This window comes from Elephantulus edwardii, unplaced genomic scaffold (genome assembly GCF_000299155.1).
Source record: "Elephantulus edwardii isolate Elephantulus edwardi_28Jun2011 unplaced genomic scaffold, EleEdw1.0 scaffold00150, whole genome shotgun sequence".
In the NCBI taxonomy this organism is placed as follows: Eukaryota; Metazoa; Chordata; class Mammalia; order Macroscelidea; family Macroscelididae; genus Elephantulus; species Elephantulus edwardii.
The window spans coordinates 3,677,309-3,699,446 of NW_006399900.1; the positions used below are offsets into that span (position 1 = coordinate 3,677,309).

General features: G+C 35.9%; 1 protein-coding gene across 1 annotated transcript in view; it reads right to left on the reverse strand.

Moving 5' to 3' along the window:
• Positions 1-22,138, reverse strand: part of ESF1 (ESF1, nucleolar pre-rRNA processing protein, homolog (S. cerevisiae)) — a 48,774-nt gene that overhangs the window by 19,599 nt on the left and 7,037 nt on the right. The window contains 5 exon segments of the mRNA XM_006894751.1: positions 5,102-5,263; positions 12,200-12,347; positions 14,521-14,635; positions 16,621-16,773; positions 18,304-18,421. Of these exon segments, the coding sequence (XP_006894813.1) occupies positions 5,102-5,263; positions 12,200-12,347; positions 14,521-14,635; positions 16,621-16,773; positions 18,304-18,421 (696 nt within the window).

A 22,138-nucleotide genomic window follows, 5' to 3' on the forward strand; every position in this document is an offset into this window, starting at 1 on the left:
TAGATGGTACGTACTGCTATCCATATAATAAAGAAAACGTAAGTCTTTTTGGGCTTTAGCAATGGGCAGAACAGAGGAAATAAAAAACATGGCTTTTCCCTCAAAGAATTTATAGCCACAGTGGCTGGAATTCATATTATTTATACTGCCAAAAATATCCCAATACAAATCTTCATTACAAGTGGTCTAGAAATATTAGGGGATACAGGCAACTAGTAAATATGTTCTAAAAACAGCACTTTAACTCAAGGTTCTGAGAATTCAGGTAAAGAAAGATTTAAGTACAATGAGATTAAAAATTCACAAAACAGACAAGTCATCACAAATTAGAAAGTCTGCTGTCAGAGATCTCTCCAAAGTTTGGTGACCAAGTTGTACCTGATCCAGGATATAGTCTTTGCAATTACTTGGAGGTGCAATTACTAGGGTGGAGGGACAGTGCAAGAGAAGATCCTCGGTGAGCTGGATTCAGTGACTGGGGTAAAGAGGGTAAGTGTTTCAGAGACAATAAGATGGGCACAGGATAGAGCAGGGTGTAGGGCTGTTGTACACAGGGTCACTATGAGTTGCAGGCGACTAGATGTCACATAACAACAACAGCCACCACCACCAACATAGAAATTCTGCCTTTAAATTTTCTACAATATTCCTACAATCTTGATAAATTGTTAAAAAGCTCTGGTGGTGTAGTCCATAGCGCACCACACTGGTGACCAAAAGTTTATGGGTCTCCAGTGGTTCAAATCCACCAGCAGCTCTACAGAGACAGATGAGTAACCTACTTCCACTGAGACTACATTGCAAAGAGGACAGTTGTGAGGAGGGAGGTAATTGTGCTACAGTGAATGAATATTTAAAAAAAAAACCCACAAAAAAGTGACCTGGAGAAAGGGGAAGGGCAAGAGAGGGGATAAAAATGTGCAACAATGAAGGAATGAAAATCTAACTTCTCTGTAAACTTTCACTGAAATCATAATAAAAAAAAATCTTATAGTCCCAGAAATCTCATGGAGAGTCACAGTTTTGGTTAACTCCTGGTGGCTGAGTTTGGTTAGTAAGCTGTTACTCTATCCTACAACAAGCTGCATAGACTGCACTGCAAAAATCCACCTGCAAAACTGGCAGCCTGAAACTCAGGGGTGCCTATTTTCCTTCCCTAGAAGAGTTTCAGATTATAAAAGCTAATAATGAGGATTTTCTGAGGTACAGTCGAAACAGATACCTTGGTCAAATTAAAAAACTTCCTTGTTATAAAAATAAAGGGAAATTAAAAAACACAACTCTCCAGCATGCCAATATTTAACAATTTTTCTAACAGACTGGTACATCCACTATGCAAGGATGCATGGCACTTTCTCAAAAAGTTGCAAATAGAAATACTATTTGACGCAGCAATTCCACTACTATATACCCTAAAGAAACCATAACTGCCACCCAAGCAAATATATATACACCCATGTTTATTGTGGCTTTGTTCACAATAGCAAAGAGTTGGTTGTGGCATATTCAAACAATGGAATCCTACGCTGCACTGAAAAACAAGGAACTCATGCAATATTATACAAAATGAGTGACCCTCGAGGACATTATGTTGAGTGAAATATCTCAGTCACAAAAGGACAAATGTTGCATAGGGCTACTGTTGTAAAACGGGACTGACATCAGCAGTGAGGGAAGACTAAGAAAGAGGGGATAAATAATGTATACTGTATTGAAACAGATGAGAGAGCAAACTGTTTAAAAGGGATATATGATTGGGTATTATTTCTTGTTAACCAATGGCACTTCCCAGGGATTCCACATTGATAAATGAGTAAACGTCTCTGTTAGGCGGGGCTAATTCAGTGGAAGAGTTATTTTCTGGCATGAATTAAGTATAAAATTCAGTAAATTATAGTTGGGTTTTTTTTTTGGTTTTTTTTTTTTTTTTGCTATTGACTAGTCATATTAGAATCTGTTTAAAAAACAATCATTGAATAATAAAAATTAAAAACCATTATAATATCATGTCCAAATAAACTAGCTTTCTAACTTTCAACATCACTTAATATTGTCTAAGGAATGCAAATTTTCAAGTAAAATAGCCACAGTAGGACTAAATTTTTAGAAGTCAGCAAGAAAGTTAAAAGGAATGGTTACTCAGGTATACAAAGCAATATAAACAGGATTCTTTTCTGAAAGACTGTAAAACAGTAAAGGTTTCTAGACAGCTTTAAGGAAAAAAAAAGTGTTTTTATGAAGGTGTATGCAGAAAAACAGTGGGACTATTCAGATAACAATTTATCTTATTTTCTGTATATATATAAAATCTTCTTCCGTAATAGCTTGCCTCCGGAAACCCTATGAACCTGGAGAGAGGATGAGAGACATCCAAGCATTGAGGACTCTCCTTCATAGGGTCGCTATGAGTCGCCTGCGACTCGACAGCACTTAACAACAACCACCACACACATATATATATATTTATACAGTTTTCTCAAATTGACTTTTGAATTATTTATATTTATCCTAAAGAATTAGTATTATTGTCTATGTCCTACTTTTGCCTGCTATCCACACAAAAATTATTTCTGAAAGTACCATTTTATATAAGGTAAACTTAAAATTCTTTAACCTTATTTTAAGTTCAGGTTTTCCATTTAATGTGCTGCTATGCATTCAATTCAAAATTTTAGACATCTGGTTATTGAAAACCTTCTGACCAAAATCACCCCCCACCCCCACACACTATATTTCAAATAATGGATACACTGGCAATAAATGGAAGTAGAGATATAGCCAAAAGAAAATAGTGAACAGGTTTTGAAACGTCTGAACATTAAAATATTTGAAACGGCTGCCTACCAAAGTGAATGTCCAACTGACTCATTTTGTCACATTCCTAAATGGTATGGCTACAGAATCTTACTGTGGAAACTTACTAAGGTGCTTAAGTGTCTTTCTACCTGTATTCTTTTGGAAATTCTAACAAAACAGAATTTTCCTTATATAACATTGGAATGTACTTTCCTTCAACTTTAATCTATAATCAGTACTAATATCTGAGGTAATAAACAGTACTGTTGTTGTTATTACGTTAAGTGCTGTTGAGTCACCTGAGACTCATAGCAACCCTATGTACAACAGCCCTAAACCCTGCTCTATCCTGTGCCAATCTTATTGTCTCTGACATACCTATCCCAATTACCCCAGTCACTGAATCAAGTCACCTCACAGAGGGTATCCTTCTCCTGTGCTTTCCCTCCACCTTCCCAAGCATGTCATCCTTCTCCAAGGATTGGTCCCTTCCTGCAACATGTCCAAAGTATGTCAGGCAAAGCTTCAGAATCCTTGCCTCCACGGAGCAGCCTGGTTTAATTCTCTCTAGGATGAACCTGTTCGTTTTCTTAGCAGTCCACGGCATATTCAATACTCTTCTCCAACACCACTCAAAGGCATCAAAGTCACTGTCCAGCTCTCTGATGCACAGCAAGTGACTGCAAAGACCATGGCCTGTATTAGGCGCACCTTAGTCTCCAGAGTGACATCATGGCAAGTTTTTTTATATATCAACCATATAGGTACCTGAAAACAAGTTCCTCACTAGGCTAAATCGGAGTTTCCTGGTTATATTATATACTGCTAAACTTTCATTGTTTTCTTATCCACTATTTCCCAAAGTGAGCTGTGCAGCTTCCCTTAAGTCTTGCCAAACCTCCTCTCTGGCAGTTCAAATCCACTAGCCTCTCTATGGGAGAAAGAGGGGCAATCCACTGCAATCTGTAGACTGAATCCACTGTGCAATTCATAGCCTCAAAAAACACACTGCCACATTTTCATAGAAATAAACAAGACCAAGTCCATTCTAGAAGCTGATCAAGTATAAATCAAAATATGCAAGTTTTCTCCTCAAGTAAAATCTGTACAAAGAATTGTATTATTTCTACTGGAAAAAAAAATTCTAGCAGTTGTGACAAAAAGTGAACATAGAAAAATTTAAATTTTAAAAAACTTTTTTGTCGTTATATACTGTTGAGTTGGAATTGACCCCCAGCTGACTCTCTAGCTGGTTTTGTCATTAGACCAGTAAACATGGCAGAAGACTGCTCATATTTCTCTCATGGAGCAGCTGGTGAATTCAAATTAGCTTTTGGATTGGCAGCACAACTTCTTACCACCAAGACACCAGAGCTCCTTCTAAAGCAAGCTTCCTATGAATGGTTAGTTTGCTTTCTTCTAGAGCTTGAACATGACTAAATAGAATCTTTGGCTGCAAAAATCCTATCTGGCTTAAACAACACATGTGTAACAGCAGTAATCTGCAAAATTTGTAAAATGTAAAATATACTGATTATCCTGGAACTATTAGAAAGTTGTGATCTTAGTACAGTTTCCCCCGGTTTTAGCTCTGGTGTGTCTAAGAAAATGATGCTATACTCTGCAAGGCAATTATAAAAATAATTTACTATGCTATCTGTTTTTTTGAGTATTCAGTAAAACTGAGAAAGAATATATATTACAGATTTTATGTACACGAAACTCCCCTAATTAAGAAACTCGTTGGGGCTAAAGTAGAACAGGCTACCTAGAAACAATGTATTCTGAAAAGAAGATTAAAGACTTCACAGTACACAGAGCCTGCAATCAAGCTTCTGAGAATACCAGAATCAGATTTAGGAGAGATCTACTTTTCATAAGTGGACTTAGTAAATCAAAGCAATCAATCAAGCTAGAACGAGTTTAAAATACTAATTGCCTCCCCAAGAGTGTGTTAGACGCCCTGGTGGCATAGTGTCAGATGGCAAACTGTAATGGTGGCGGGTGGAATACAACACCCACTCCTTTGGAAAATGATAAAGGCATACTGATTTACAGCCTTGGAAACCTCATAAAAGGGCTGCCATGAGCCGAAATCCACCAAAGGGAAGCTGGCTAGGCTTGGGTTTGGGTTAAGAGAGTTTGAAATGGTTTATGCTAACATCATCTTACTGAAAAGGGCATTTCTGGGGGTAAAAGTTTTAAAAATTCAACTTCTAAAGAAGAGCTAATCTTTTCCTTCATAAAATACATCTAATATCCTGAAATGAATAATGACAGTAGCAATTTAGTGTGCATTTCTTACCTGGGACCCACTTAATTTCCATTTCCATCTCATTTTCTTTGCCTTTCTTTTCTTTTTCTTGAACAAGTTGCAAGAGCTGCCTGTATTTGGCGATTTGTTCTTCATCATCTTTCTGATTTTTCTTTGTTTTCCCATCTTCTTCTACATTGACTCTATCATTACCTAAAATAAACCACCACAAAACAAAAACACACACATAATTTACTTACTTCTCACTAGTATTTCAATTTCATGATCACTCTGTTGTTGTAAAGTGTCGCTGAGTTGTAGATGACTAAGAGCGATCCTATGAATGAAAGACCTGAATCCTGTTGTAGAACTATCATCATTTGTCTAAGTTCATAGAGTTTCTAGAGGCAAGCTATTTTGGAAGTGGATGCCACTCCTGCTTCCAAGCTGTTTTAATCTGGGAGCTCCACCAAAACTGTCCACCATAGGTAAACATTATCGCATTTGACACATCAGTGTTACCTCTGCTTTTAATTAATTTTGTTATTTGAAAATATTTTGGACTCATGTAACACCCTGGTAGCTATTTTCCCCACCAAGATGCAGGAGTACTGGGATGACATCTTATTCCTCTGTACTCTACATCATCCACTGAAGTAGTTTCAAAATGTTATATTTAAGAAGACTGAATACCAGAGGATGACTTTGGCACATGAATTTAGATGTTCAAACGAACTTGCTTAGAATCTAAATCTAAGATTCCTGCATCTTTTCCATTTGATGGTAGGCAAGTATGCTTATTCAAAGGAAAGTTTGTTGGCTTTATATTTCCATGTAATTTCACTGTAAGTAAAAAAATAGAAGAACCTGAGGTTTAATCCAAAACAGAGACTTAACTGAATTGAGTAAATGTACACAGTAAAAAAAAATAAAACAAAACACCAAAAACACCACCAAAAATACCCAAGAAAAAAAAACAAACAAAAAATCCAGTAAGAAGTATCATAATGAAGACCCTCTCTTCTATGAGTAATGGCTAACTTAAAAGTGCCTTCTACTTTTAAATACTTACCAAATATCAATAATAACAGATTGTCTTTTTATCTTAAAATATGGAAAAAACAATTGATGAAACAAATTTTCATAATTTTTTTGAATAAAAATTGGTCTAGGACATTTTTCCATCCTATCAACTCTTTTATATTTTCACTCCAACAGCTGAAATTCATTTTTTTCTGTTTGTGTTTTGTGCCACAATAATAATTCTGGATGGAATTTTGTCATGTATCCCACAATTCAATGGATAAAACATCAGGAATAAATTAAAAAAATGGCAATGTATTTCTTTCTATTAAAAGCTTACTTCTAAAAACATAATTAGAAGAAAGCTCCTTCCAGGTTAAAATTTTAGTGGTAAATCTCTGATGGCCTATTTTAAATTGATTTTTTCCAGTACTAAAATGTTACTTTCTAAAGTTCTAAAACAAGGAATGACTCAAGTAGGCCTGGTTTCTTCCTCATTCAAGAAAAATATTTTGAGAAAGTTTGCTTTAGCACCACTTAAGTGAAAAAAAAAAAAAATCATGATAATACAAAAAAGCAGCTCTGATATGTTCACAAACACCACCAATAACATCCACTAACTCTAAGACAATCAAATGTACTAACACACCCATCTAAGGTAGTAACATAGAGATTAGTGTAAGCTTGTAATTAAAAATGCTAGTGTATTTCACAAAAGTTAGTCTTAGAAGATAGGAAATGCTCCTTAGAAACAAAGATGATGAGACTCTGGCTACTTCATCAGGAAAACGCAATTGCCAGAACAGTAGAGCATGGTGGGAATGTAGATCTTAACAGCCAAAAAACAATGGCTTCAAACTGGGTGACATTTGCTGCTGTTATACATAAGGCTGTCACAAATCAGCATTAAATACAAACATACGTCTTAAAGAAGTCATTAATCTTGATAAGTTTTAACCAGTTAAAAAACATATTACAAACATGTCTAATTTGTTCACATTATCTGTCTTCCTGTTAATACTGCTATCTTTTAAATCAAGTTCCGATTTTCTTAACCAACCTAAGAAACCTGTTAGAAAACTTTAGATCCAAAGTTTGCAGGTGTACATAGACTATTATCCTTTTAGCCTTTGAAAACTAGATAGAATTTTTATAAAAGTACTAGAAAACTTTTATAAGGGGGACGATATATGATTAAAAAGAAATGTATATAAAAATTATAATACCTTCTCTACATTTACAGAGGAAAAAGTAAATAAAAGGCTATCTGGGAGAGAATTTGGCTGCTTTTTGTATACTGAGAAACAAAATGAACACTCAATTATGTAGAATTCTAAAAATGTAACAAGCAACAGTCACTGAGGCCTAATGGAAATGTGAAAGTTTCTGTGCTGAACTTAACTACCACTGTAAATCACACTTTTTCAAAGACTCTTAAATAATGCAATTATGTGGTTTTGGAAATACAAGATGGCTGAACAAAGAAACTAGAACAATTAAGCAGTTTTTCATCTCACATGTGGAACACAGTTCAAGAGTACAGCTCTATGAAAAACTCAGGCAAGTGAAGCACTGTCTTTAGTAGCTTAAAAGAAACAAAAATCTAACCTAATACAGTCTAAGAAAGCCAAGGTTTGCTAAGGGTATGTTAAAGAAACATTTTGTAATTGATTTTCCACATGGACTATATAAAAAACAACATATATGTAAAATTAAAGCCAAAGAACAAAAAAAAAAATAATCATAAGCTATAAAGGATATTCAATTCTGCCAATTTAAAATATACTTTTAAAGTGACTTTTTACTAGATGTCAACATTAAACCTTTCATAATTTTGCATGACTGATATTTTCTATTAAGATAAATTTTTTTTATCTTCATGAATATCTTTATTGTGCTTTAGGTAAAATTTTACACAGCAAATTATTTTTCAAATGAACCACTCACACGCAAAATGTCCTCTGATCTTGGTTACAATCCTTGCAATGTATCAGTGCTCACTCATTTTTATTTCGATGTTCTGTTGCCACGCTTCTGACTCCCCTGTCCCTTTCTATCTGTGGTTTTGGGTAAATGCTTTCATTTTGGTCTCATATACTTCACTATTCTACAAAACACTTTCTTTCCAGGTTTATTTATTTATTTGAGGGGTTAAAGTTAGCCTTCAGGCAGGTCTTCAAGTTAAAAGGCTGTTTTAGGCCAAGAGTCTTGAGTGTTCCTGCGATCTTAATCTCCTTCAGATTAGTAATTCTGATCATTTATTCATTTGAATTTTATCTTAAATTTTTCACTTCTATTGTGGTCACCTCAGAGTGGCTGGTAGTGATGGTCTAGCCCTCTCTTAAGTTCTTTGGTTTCAGATATAATTATACAGCTTCCTCATCTATTTAGTACACATATTTTTTACCTGTTAATCTACATACAAATTATTGTTATTACTATTACTGCAGCACTGTATTGTTTCCTGTATGTCTTTCAGTATTTTCTTTTATCTTGGTTACATTGTAGTGACTTCATATTATCTACTGTCTTTTCCTTCACTAATATTAATACTGATTCACTATAATTAATATTGATAATCACCTCATTAATGATTTTTCTTTTCCTCTCCTCCCATTCGTGAAAAATGATGATTAAACAATAATATTAAATGATGATTCATTTGGAATACAAATCTGTTCCTGACTTTACAATAATTGTCTCATACAGTATTTGGCCCTCTGTGATGGTCTCTTTTCACGCAGCATGTCCTCCGTATTAGAGATCATGTTGGCAGATGTTCAGCATCATTCTTTGCCACTGTATAGTATAAGTTTGACTATCTGCTCATCCATTGACAGACACTTAGGTTGTTTTAAGCTTTTTGTTACTGTGAATAATGCTGGAATGAACATCAATCAGCAGATTCTGTACAGCTGAAAACTAAATTAGCAAGCCTGAATGATCAGTAGAGAAAGTAGAGAATGCAGCAGAGGATAAAAAAAGTGAAGAGTGGTTATTAGGTGGCATCCAATTGGCTCCAACACTTAGCAATTCTATACACAATAGAATGTAACATGGCCCAGTCCTGCACTTGAACACTGGGGAAGCCACTGTGTCCATCCTTCACAGTAAATGCCACGAAAAGGTCTAACATAGTTAACTGGTATCCCAGAGAAGTAATAATCTGAATAGATAATGCTTGAGAATATTTCAAAACTGATGAAGATGTTATGTAGTTAGGTGCCAAAAAGTTAGCTCCAAACGTCCTCGCCTGATAATATGTCCAAAGAATGTGAGTCAAACTCTTACCACTCTCATTTGTTCTGTGGGCAGTCACTAGTGCCATTATTCCACAATCCACATTGCCAACACCATAATTCAGAAGCATCAATTCTGCTTTGGTCTTCCTTAATCCTTGTTCAACTTTTACAAGCATATGAGGCAACTGAAAGTACCATGGCTTAGGGCAGGTACACCTCAGTACTCAAAAGTGACATCTTGAAGAAGTTTGTTGCAACAGATTCATTCACTACAATACTTTCTTTGATATCATGACTGCTGCTTCCAAGGTTGTTCATTATGGAGCCAAGGAAAATGATATCCCTTGAAATGGCAATCTCTTTTCTGTTTACCACTGCTTATTGATTCAGCTGCAAGGATTTTTACATGTTTTGGGGTTGGATTTTTGTTGTTGTTGTTTTTTTTCATTTTTACATATAATTCATATCGAAGATTTTGTACTTTGATCTTCATCAATAAATGGCTCAAATATTCTTTGTTTTCAGCAAACAAGGTTGTATTTGCTCTATACTGCAGACTCTTAATAAGTCTTCCTCAAATTCTTCATATAGTCCAGCTTCTTGGATTTGCTCAGCTTAAAGGTTTTGTGGTAAGAATGCTGAAAGGATATAACCCTGACACACACCTTTTCTGATTTAAAACCATGCCATATTCCCTGGGTTCCTGATTTAAAACCATGCCATATTCCCTGGGTTTCTGATTTAAAACCATGCCATATTCACTGGTACTGTTTCAATGTTTGCTTCAGATCTATGCACAGGATCCACATGAGCAAAGAAATGTTTTGGAATGGAATCCTTATTCTTCATAACGTGGTTATAATTTTAAATGATATAGACACTCAACGGAAAAATTCTACTTCATAAATTCAAACTCTTAAAAAGCCCAGCACAATAAAATGAACTCTATTATTAGAAAAAGAAAACTTGATCAGTTTTTCAAAAAAATAAACAGAATGACTCTTTTTTAAAATTAATTTTAATGAACATTTACATAGATTTTGTATTTCCATTCATTCATTATTGGATTTTTCTCTCTGCCCCCCTACCCCCCACCCCAGTACACTCTACTATGCAACCTTCATTGTGGACTCTTGTCATAACCATAATACCCAATCATATATCACTTTTAAACTGTTCTCTCCCAACTGTTTAGGAGGAATATATGATTACGTATTATTGTTATGACAAGAGTCCAGAATGAAAGCTGCATAATGGAGTGGATCGTGTGTGTGTGTGTGTGTGTGGTATAAAAATGTGTTTTGTTTTACTTTTCAAAGAGAAAAGCAAACTGGGGGGAGGGGTGGACAGGGAGGAAAGTGTGCAACAATTAATGAATAGAAATCCAAAGTCTCTGCAAACATACATTAAAATAAAAATTAAAAAATTAAAAGAAAAAAACAAAACTGTTCTCTCCCTCATCCGTTTCAATGCAGTATACATAATTTATCCAATTTTTCTCAGCTCACCCCAACCCAGATGTCAGCCCCGTTCTACAATGATGGCACTATCCAGTATTTGTCCTTTTGTGGCTGAGCTATTTCACTCAACATAATGTCCTCCAGGGTCACTCATTTCGAATATTGCATGAGTTGATCTGGTATCCTGCCACTTTGCTGAATTGATTAACTATGTTTAGTAGTTTACTAGCTCAGTCAATAGGGTTTTCTAAGTATACTATCATATTATTTGCATACAGAGATAAGTTCACCTCCTCTTCGTCAATCTGGGTATCTCTTATTTCCTTGTCTTGTCTTACTGCTATCGCTAAGACTTCTAATGCAATATTGAATAGGAAAGGTGATAGTGGGCATCCTTGCTTAGTTTCTGTTCTTGAAGGGAATGCCTTTAATCTCTCTCCACTGAGAATTTGCGTATATACTTTTTACTATATTGAAGAAATTCCCCTCTAATCCCATTTTGTGAGTGTCAAAATGACTCTTAAAAGGATTCCGTGACAAGTGATTCCAAGTCACAGTAACCCCACATAAAGTCAGAAGCCATGTTGGACATCAACATGCTTGGTGGGTGAGTGGGAAGTGGGGAAGATTGCCAACCTAAAGTTCTACCAATTCTTAATCAGAGGAAACATCTTTGACAAATGAAGGCCAAGAAAAGGATCCTTTCAGACAAATTGACACTCAAAAGAGTTTGACACCTGTTTACATTCATCATAGGAAATCCTTGAGGATGTACTTAGGTAAAAGAAAAATGTCCCATATAGCATGTATAAAGTTCTTACATTTAAATTTGCAAAAATGGACTAAACAGAAATAGCATTAACTTGTGAAATTAAAAGTGCTTAAAATTAGGCAAGAGCATGGAATTATTGTAAAAATGTTGTACTGCCCAAGAAAATAAAAATATTAAGTTACCATTAGTTCTGAAATAAATTAATGATGCAAGTCAAAATCAGGGAAATGGAAAAATCAGTTGTCTTTTCCAAACTAGAAAAGGAAAACTAAATATAAAAATATTTGTTAATTAAAAGAAGCTCTCATGAGTTTTTTTGTACAACGTAAAAAAAAAAAAGGAATAAAGGATTAGTGTTTTAGCAGTTTGTTTAGAAACCAGTATGGTATAAAAGGCTACAATTTTCTTGGCTAGGTGAGTTAAAAAAAAAAAGGTTTTGGCTAAGAAATTCAGGCCAAGAAAGTATTTTTGAAAATAAAAGTCAATCACCATTGACAGGTTCATAAATGCTGTGAAAGTGTGAGAGCTCTCCAGACTGTTTAAGAATGATTTAGTTTGGTTATTCCCTTTATGCTAATGTCAAAACCACGTTTCACTTAACAAGTCTTGTTTAGGTATCTATCTAAAAAAAAAAAATAAAGTCGTCCAGTACCTTGCGGTTCCTCCTCTAATTCTTCTTCCTCCTCACTAGACGAAGCTAAGTAGGCCTGAAAATCCATGTCCAAAAGTTCTTCCTTTTTAAACTTCCTGTTAAACGTTGTAATTCTTTCATGATCAGTTTCATCCCAAGTGATCTCTACCTTTAGCAGAAGAAAAAGAAAATAAAACATAAACTAAATCAAAATACAAAAATCAACAAGCCAAATGCATTAAAATAATGAGTTGTTATGTGGATGTTTTAAAATAAAACATGCTAAAATAATTATCTGAATGACACTTGTCCCAAGATGCAACCCATTTACTGAAGAGAAACTTTTTTACCAATCTTTCCCCCAGCTCTCTGACATATGCAACATAACTGAGAATAAAAATTCATTAGAGTTCAGATTAAGTACGGATAAGAGAAAAAAGAAAATATACTGGTGGAAAAAACGACCATTATTACAAATCAGTTAAAACTTTTTTTTTCACCAGGAGTTATAAGTATTCCAGCAGAACTATAAAACAAGAGGAGACTGTTGGTGCAGATTTCAACACAATCTCAGTATTTACTTCCAAAAAAAAAAGAGTCACTGAGGAGAAAAACATCTACTGGCAGGAAGTAAACTTCACATTAATTCCCATAAGGTGTAATGAGTCTGTTGATTAACTCCTGCCTACAACCTAGCTGCCAATCTCACACAAGCTTCTGCTACTGTTTCATCACTGCCATGGAGTCAGGTCCTTTTTTGTCTCTCTGTCCCTCAGGACAATCTCCCCAGTCAGGACAGCAAAAGGGGATACATTAGGCAAGAGATTCCTGAAAGAGCTGCCATGGTCTTAGAATTCTATTCTGATTAGAACAGCTCATCAGAATCTTTACTGTTTTAGTAATTAAGCATGAACTAACAGTCCTCAGACTGCTACTGGATCTGGTGGTACAGTAGTGAATCATGGTGTCAGACTCCAAGGAACTCTAGACTAGTTAGCTGGCCACAGAGGCCCATCCTGGTCATTTTTTAGTTCTAAAATCAACAGAACTCTACATTTTACATGCTTGAATGTTTTAGTTTTCTCTGGTGGCCTAGTGGTAAGAAGTGGAGCTGCAATCCCAAAGGCACTCCACCACCTGCTCCATGGAAGGATGGGTAATCTTCCCCTTTGTGATTTACTGCTTCTGAAAATCCACTGGAGGGTTAGCTATGAATCAGCTCCGACTTGATGGCATACAACAACAGTATCAATAACAACACTGCAATCAATTTCAAAATGCCCACCACTGCATGTGGGCAACAGAGTAGAGGCACTGTGCCATCTGGACATCCTAAGAAGAGCACAGTGGTCTGTCATATGAGAAGGTTACAGGGAGGACTGTATGGCTAGCATATAGTACAGCTGTAGGTAAAAGTTGTATAGGGAGAAAAGAGAAACCAGTTAATTAAGTAATAAACTATCTTAATAGATAAATGCGTAATAACAACCAACCAAAAGATATCTAAAGGATATCTAGCAGTTCTGGACTAAGTTACTAGTTTTTACAATGTTGTGTATCTGCAGAAAAATGTACTAATTGTTTATATTCCATTTTTTTCACCAGTTCTAAATAATTAAAGGCAAGGTGTTACCTCTTCCCCTCATTCTCTAGGATATCAACAATACACTTCTTTTTCAAATTTTTATTTTATTATTTTTGTGTGAGTGTACCGTCAAATCAGATCTGACTGGTACAGGAGGAGATTGTCCCTCCTTCCCTGGCAGAGCATCTGGTGGATTCGAACCGTGCGCCTCTGGGATTGTAGTTCCAGCTCCTTAACACTAGGCCACCAGAGCTCCCCTAACAATACACTTCTTAAAGGACCTTGCTGGACAGAGACAACAAGTACAAAAACCCTAAATCCACTGCATCCAATCAATTCCAACTTAGAACAATCTGACAGGACAGCAGAACTGCTCTGAGGGTTTCAAGGCTGTAATCATATGGAAACTGAATGCCACACAACTTTCTCCCACAGGGCACCTGGTTGGCTTGAACTGCTGACCTTTTGGTTAGCTGCTGAAGGATTACTAACCATTGTATTATTTGGGCCACTCAGTTGGAAAAGAGTGTGTGAGGAAGACAGAATTGAAAGAAGAAATATTTACTAATAACTCTTAAAGGTGTAACGAAGATTTGAAAAGAGGTGAAAACAGACATAATAATAAAGAATATAGTTGAGCCTCAATTTTCATTATACTTTTGCACTAACATTTTTAATGCTATGCATTTCTAAAAATGCTGCATATAATAGTCTTTTTCTAAAGCAATAGAGTACATATTTTAAAACTAAGAAGTACCGTTGATGTTCCCATTGCAGCAGATGTGAAATACTTTGGTTTATATGCTGTTAAATCCACTTCTGAGGCCTCATCCTTGGGCTCATCATCAAAAGTAGTATCATCTGGTATAAACCTAAGATGCAAAGAAAAAAAATATTTAAACAAATGCTGCAGTGATAAACAACAAGAGTTTAGGCTCTTCTAATTAGCTGTAGTTTATACACACATACCATATAAAAGCTTCTGCCGAACACACATGTAGAATAAAGAGGTAAACAAAGTTACAAATAACGTTGGCACCAAATTTTTGAAACTCATGAGCTATTTAAGTCAGATATTTCACTGAATTTGAGAGAACTCTGTAAGAAGTCCTGGCATAGGAGACAGTTAATTGGAGTCAAGCGTAAACACACATGGGACCCTCATGCTTGAGATTCAGACTTCTGACAGCAGTCACTGGCTTGCTAAATGAAATTCTGAAGAGCAATATAAGTTATTAATACTCAAGTATTTTGGATGTAAAGGATGTTACATTTGGGTGTCATTGAGAATGAGTTTAAGGTTGATTACTCAAGACTTAAATTAACCTAACATTATCATTTTACCATTCTCCATTGCCATATGCAAATAATGGGCTGGTAAATAGTCATTGCAATTGTTTTATATTCATAGAACGGCTACTGTAGAGTTTAATAATTCATGGCTATGTTCAGGTTTTGTGTGAATAGTTTAGTTCCCCAAAAAAGTATATTTTGTATATTCTGTAAAAATTTTCTTTGGAGGAAAATGGATAATTAGAGTTCATTAGATATATATTCCTTCCTTCAGCTAGACTTTTACATATGCTTAGAAGAAAAAGAAAACCGGATATCAATTTTCTTAAATTCTATGCACGCTTTTCTATTTTTGGGAAGATTTAAAAAGGCTTCCTTAGACAAACTGGGTTGCAGCAGAAAATCCAACTATTTTTCCTGATACACGCAAGACAAAATAAAAACCAGTATAAATGTTTTCCAGGTCACTGACTGCTACTTCCTTCAACCACAACTAATGCTCACTCACAGTACATCACAATGTCCCAAACAGGAAATAAAAAAGATCACAACTATTTTGAAAAGAATAAGGTAACAGGAGTTTATGATACCCAAAGGGCTTCATGTACTCACAAACATTTGGTACAAACTACTTGAATATTCACAAGTACTTCCTACTGAAATCCTTAACAAAAAGGAGCAAGAAATAACTTGTCTGATGAGATTGCATTTTTCTCCTGCTGGATACTTAAGTGTGTTAAAATCTTACCCCCAAACGTCTATTCCATAATCGCTTTACTTTTATATTAACATGAATGTTTTTGACACATGAAACAGTTACTATGAAATATATCTTTTTCTGTTTTATAGAATTTTGAAAGCAAAGATTCTAACAAATCTGGAATCCTAAAAAGTGGTTTCCAGTGAAAATATCTTTACTACGCTTAAAAGGCCTACACTGGTTCAGTTTCTTTCCTTAGAACCTACATGCACAACTGTCTTGAACATGTCTTGAACACCTGGAGAAAATAAGGACTGTGTAAGCAAAGCTGGACCATTCATGGGAGCACATGTAGAGCAGAGCAGAGCTATAGACCTCTCTGAGATCATGACAAGGTTCTATCAGTAAGTATTGCTAATGGCTTGAAAATATGTCCATGGCAACCAAGAACTGGATTTAAAATTTCATTTAATTCTAGCAAAATAAAATTGTTGAGTGTGGCTACTATATTAGGCAGCACAGACCTAAAAGGCACCAAATTTCTATTACCAAACTTCTTTACTCCAACCTCAATGTTTTTCCAGAAGTCTCTTTACCTGGTCCCTAGCTCTTAAAGACAGCTGCAAAGAAATATTAACTGCATAAAATCTATCAAGCACAGGGTTGACATGTTTGGAAGTCTGTCTGTAGGAGTAAAAAAGAGAAGACACTATCATCCCAGTTTTCTGTTAGTAGTGCTACTCCATGAGGCTCAGTTCATTCACTCAAAACTCTTTACAAATAGGAAGTAAAAGAAAACATGACCAGCTCAAATATTTTATGTGTAATAATAATCCTGTTGTGCTAAGACACGAACTTGGTTACCTTAGGTCAATGAAAGAGCAACTGCTTTCAAATTCCAGGCCGTCACAATCGTCATATATTTTACTGGCGGTTTCAGGAGAATCACAGTCTACTACAGCATAATAGTACTTCAGTCGTTTGAACTGATAATCTCTTAATTTTTCTCTAGATGTCCTAGAGAAAGGGGAAGGAGGTATGTATTAACTTTACTTGAGTAAGACAAACAGAAACAACTTTTGTCCTTGTTATGTACCTGAGTCGCCTGAGACTCAGAGACCCTTTGTACAACAGCCTTAAATCCTGTTCTATCCTATGCCAATCTCATTGTCTCTGACACACCTACCCCCATTACCCCGAATCAATCCACCTGATCCAAGTTCTTTCTCTCCTTATCTCCCTTAAAAAGAATGCAATCATTTACACACAGATCTCTCCCTCTCACATCCACATACCCATCCACCCACCTTCATTCAAAGTCCTTGTTCCTTCCTGATTTGCCCATGTGAATTCTTTATTTTTTGTTGATATAGTGCTCTGAAAAGTTGTAGATTTTAGATCTTTTCATTAGCATTTAAAGTCTAGAGAAGAACTTTATGAGCTACTTTAAAAGGTATTTCTTAGACAAGTTGTTTTTGTTCCCACACACAGCCTTCTCAAGTAAATTACTGGGCAGTATTAGAAAATGTGCTACAAAAACATTAGCTCCACTTACAAAGACATTCCTGATCTTGCAAAATGTATGCTCCACATTCATATGTTGTCAAATCTAATTTCATTTAACTACAAACCATTTTTTGAAGGTCTTTATATCTGTCTGTGTTTGCCATCAATTTAAAAACCATTTTTAATACACGTATGTAGAGCTCCACCTAGTGGTTAAAAATTCCTTACAGTTATTTGTATCAAACTCCTTGCTCAAGTGGTACCCACTTAACTTCCAGGTGATGCTCCACTGAGGCTGTAAATCACATAGGAGGAAACTGCCCACCTTTCTCGCTGGGAGCTGCTGGAGAGTATGAACGGCCAGAGAGGTGCTGCTGCCTTTGAGTCAGCAGCACAACTCCATCCAGATTCTACCAGCAGATTTCCTTTATTAATTGTATACAATGATAAAGGTTTAAATCATTCTTTTTATTTAAGCTTCAAAGTTGAAGAATGTTTAAGTCTCACTTATATGGAAGTGAGATTTATTATTATAAATCTCAACTCATTGGGACCGTGTGAGAAGTGACTCGCAACTGATCGTCTAGCTGATTTACAGAGGGCGTAGACGGCGCAAGAGGAGGCTGCCCAGCTTCTTGTGCAGAACTGCCGGAAGCTGAACTGCCGGGGAGACCTGGCCTCGGGGTTGGCAGCACAGCTCCAGAGGGTGCCGTGCACCACTAGAGGGCCCTTACAGGGAAAGAAAAATGTCACTTCAAAAACCGCAAATATAACTTACTCAGAAATGTAGCTATGGGAACTCAATTTATAAAGTATAAACTGTTTTTCAAAAATTATACTTACTTTCACAAATAGGCAAGTAAGTAAATATTTATGAAATATGGCTAGAAACATGGATACACTGAATACTTTGTTTAGCAACTTAGTTAACTATAAAAGGCACAAGTGTAAACTTTAGTTCTAACTACTAAAGTGACCAGAATTCTGAAATAGAATGTGAATTTATGAGGTTTACTTTTATTATCTATAGTAATTCATTACCAGTCCTTTTCAGGGGCATCTTCAGGAATACTTAATAACTCCACTGGTCCTTGAACTTGCTCTTCCTTCATCCTCTCCTTGCCAAATTCTGAAGGATATATCTAAACACAAAGAATATGATCAGTGTCATTTATACATTCCTTTGTGTACAATATCCACACCTGTTAATGTTTGAGACTTTAAGAGTCACAACTCAATGCAAACAGCCAGGATGACTCACTTCCAAACTTACTATAGGAAGTTAAAGCATCCTAAGGAATTTCCTGAAAAAGAAATTGCCATTCTACTTGAGGTTTAGAGATGCAGAACTTTGGAACAAGAATAGACTATTTCTTCTACATAATAACACCTGAGCAAGATGGTTCTAGGATCCCAGAGGAAAAAGCAAAGAGCAACAGATTCTCTGCTCAAAAGAACAGAAATATGCAACATGAATTTATCAAATAAAGTTTACTTTAAATATAAAAAATGGCCAAAGAAATATTTAAATAATGAAAAAGACTTCAGTAATACCAAATTATCTGTATGTCACACCAGTGATCAAACACTTTTCTAGAAGAAACTGTTTAAATTAGAAGAACAGAATTGATGATGGTCTTGGTATAAAGAAAATGATTCACCCTCATCAATTTTCATCTGAGCTAGTCAAAGAGCCAAGAAATAAAAATGCATCGATTAGCAGTACTTTCATAATACCGGGCTTAGATTATATTTAATTACTATATTTTTAAGCCAAAACTGCAACAACAAGCACCATATGATAAAAGAATGAAGCTGTCAAGGATTTACGTTCACTTGGTTCCATAATCAACACCCGTGGACAGCAACAGCAGTTAATGACATGGGTGAGACCGGAGCTCCTTTAGCAGTTGATACTGATTAACAGTGTCACAGAAGTGAGAAATACTTTTCCTCAGATTATATGTTCTGGCAAAGTCTGATTTACACATAGGTCAGAGTTCCTGTAAGGTTTTAAGACTTTAAAAATGCTTATCAAAAAATGAGATGTGGCCAACACACAACTTGGTGCACTTACCATGTGCCTCTGATGTCCCTTTTATACAAAATGGTTGTGCTGGCAAGCACATAATGGTCCAGGAACTACATGCCTTACCTGTTTTGCTACACAAAGTACCTGTTACTGTCAGGTATGTACTATACTTTCTAGCTAAAAGAGTTATTGAGTTATTGGTTAACAGTGTATGCTTCAATTCATGGGTGGTAGCACTTAATCCTGTGTATCTTGTCTCTTGAGTGCTGTACTTCATCTATTTCATTTTCTTTGAAAATATTACTCTGCAGTGCATCATAGCTCCCAAACACAGCAAAAGACGTGTTAGTGACAGCAGCAGCAAGAGGCAAAGAAAAAGTAACAGTTTGGAAGTACTTATTTAAGAACAAAGTTACTGGGAGCTCGGACATTAAGAAGCTGTACTCCAATCACAAAGATGCACAGTTCAAATTCACAAGATCCTCTGTTAGAGAAGGAGGGGCAATCACCTCCTGCTCCAGTCAGATCTGACTCAAAGGTACATAGCAAGGAGAAAAAAAAGAACAAAGTTATTAAACAACATGGAGGGAGGAAATCAGTGAATGCTACTGCTCTTGACAACTCTGCACTTGACAATTATGTTGTTGTCTGCCATCCAGCAGGAAAGACCCGTCGCTAGACCCAGCAGGTCTTCAGAGGCAGTATGCACAATAGGAAACTGTCATCTTTCTCCTGTGGAGTAGCTAGTGGATTTGAACCATGTGTCTTTGGGATGGCAGCACAACTCTTTACCACGAAGCAACCACTTCAAGCTATGAAAGGACTAACTCTGCTAAAAGCTTCCAGGTTAATTACAACGTGAGAAGAACCTACAGGATATATGGAGAAATTGCAAGTGACGTAGACAGAAGACCAAACACAAAAGCTAGTCCTTTTGAGCATGTTGAGGCCCATTGCTAAGGCATGAAGCTTGTCGGACCAGACTACAGTAAGAAATTTACACAACATGTGAATGGTTTAATAATGTATTTCATAAACTCTATTATGGACACTGAGTGATGCACTGACTATTCTGTATTTCTTTAATCCAGAGTATCCCAATTGGTTTTTCTTTTTCAATGTTGTTTTGACTTTTATGTGTTCCTTTTCTTTTTTAAAAATAATTACCTGAAGTTCATTATTTATTACTTCTTCTTCTTATTATTAAAAGCTGGCAGTTCAAATCCCCCTGGAGATCTTGAAAACCCTACTGAGTAGTTCTATTCTGCACATATTTAAGTCATAAAACCTATTAACTAAAATGAAAGTCTGTTAACATTTGTAGTACATAAGAAACTTAAGATGTTTTAAAGCAGGGCAAGCTCTCCCCACGATTTTTTTAAACTTGACAGTTATCTTCATGTTTTACACTTTCAGGTGATTACTGGTATTCATTTTTGTAGCTATCACTATAACTGGAATTTTTGTTTAAACTACACAAAAACTGCAGTAATGACATCTTCACATATTTAAAGAGGACCATTAATTGAAGCTTTTTCATGTAAGGTGGTAAACACTGAGCATGAGTGTCTTCATGTAATCCTTACAACTAAGCTCTGAAACACTACCGCACCACTTACTTGTCCAATTAAAAAAAAAACAAAAACCAAACCCACACATTTAAGAAATTAATAGCACTCAAAGTCCCACAGCACTTTAATAATCAGTTTGTTACACTACATAATTACCTGCTGTTGTTTTAGGTGCCAATGAGTCGACTCCAACTCACTCCCATGAACAACAGATGTAAACCTTGCCCAATCCTGAACCATCCTCATGATCTACACAACATGTCTGAGCCATCTGTTACATTCTCAGTGTCAACTCATCTTGTTGGGGTCTTCTCTTTCTCTGATCCTCCACCTTTCTCACCTTCTGGTCCCTTCTTACAACATGCCCGAAGTAGGTGAGACAAAATTTTACCATCTTTGCCCCTAAAGACCACGCTGGTTGGACTTCCTCCAAGACAGACTTGTTTGTTCTTTTAGCAGTCCATGGATAGTTAGTACTCCTGCCCAAAACCACAATTCAAATGTATCGCTTCTTCTCCTGTCACACTTACTCACTGTCTAACTTTTAGATACACAGGAAGCAAGTGCAAAAATGATGGCTTGTATTAGGTTCACCTGAGTCTTTAAATTGACACTCTTGCTCACGAAGTGATCTGGAGAAGTACGCGAAAGCAGATTTCCCCAATGCAGCACTTCTTTTGATTTCGTGACTGCTGTTACCATGAGCGCTGATTTGGGATAAAGGAAAATGAAATCATTGACAACTTCAATCTTTTCTCCATCCTGATGTTGCCTACTGGTCCAGTGGCGAGGATTTTGGTGTTCTTCATGTTGAGATATAATCCAAACTGTAGGCTGTTGTCTTCAGTCTTCTCCAGTAAGTGCTTCAAGTCATGGTCAATTTCTGCAAGCAAGGTTGTGTCATCTGCATAACACAGGTTGTTGAGTTGCTCAAATCGTGAGGTCACACTGTTCTTCATATATAGTTCAGTTTCTCGAATGATTTGCTCAGCATACAGATTTAATAGGTACAGTGAAAGGATGGATTCCAGAAATAATGTCTAACTCTAAATTTTAACTTGCTTAAACTCATCCAAAGTTTTAGTTACTATGCTTATTACGGTCATTTCTTAGGATTTTACGTATTTTGTTGCTAGCATAACCAGGACTTTTTTTTTTCTTAATTGAGTAATGTCGATAAATGAGGAATATTTTGGGAAAAAAATATTTATTCTATGCCTTACCTTTTTACCAGCTTATATTACAGTAGCTTTTCAGGGATTTATTTATTAAC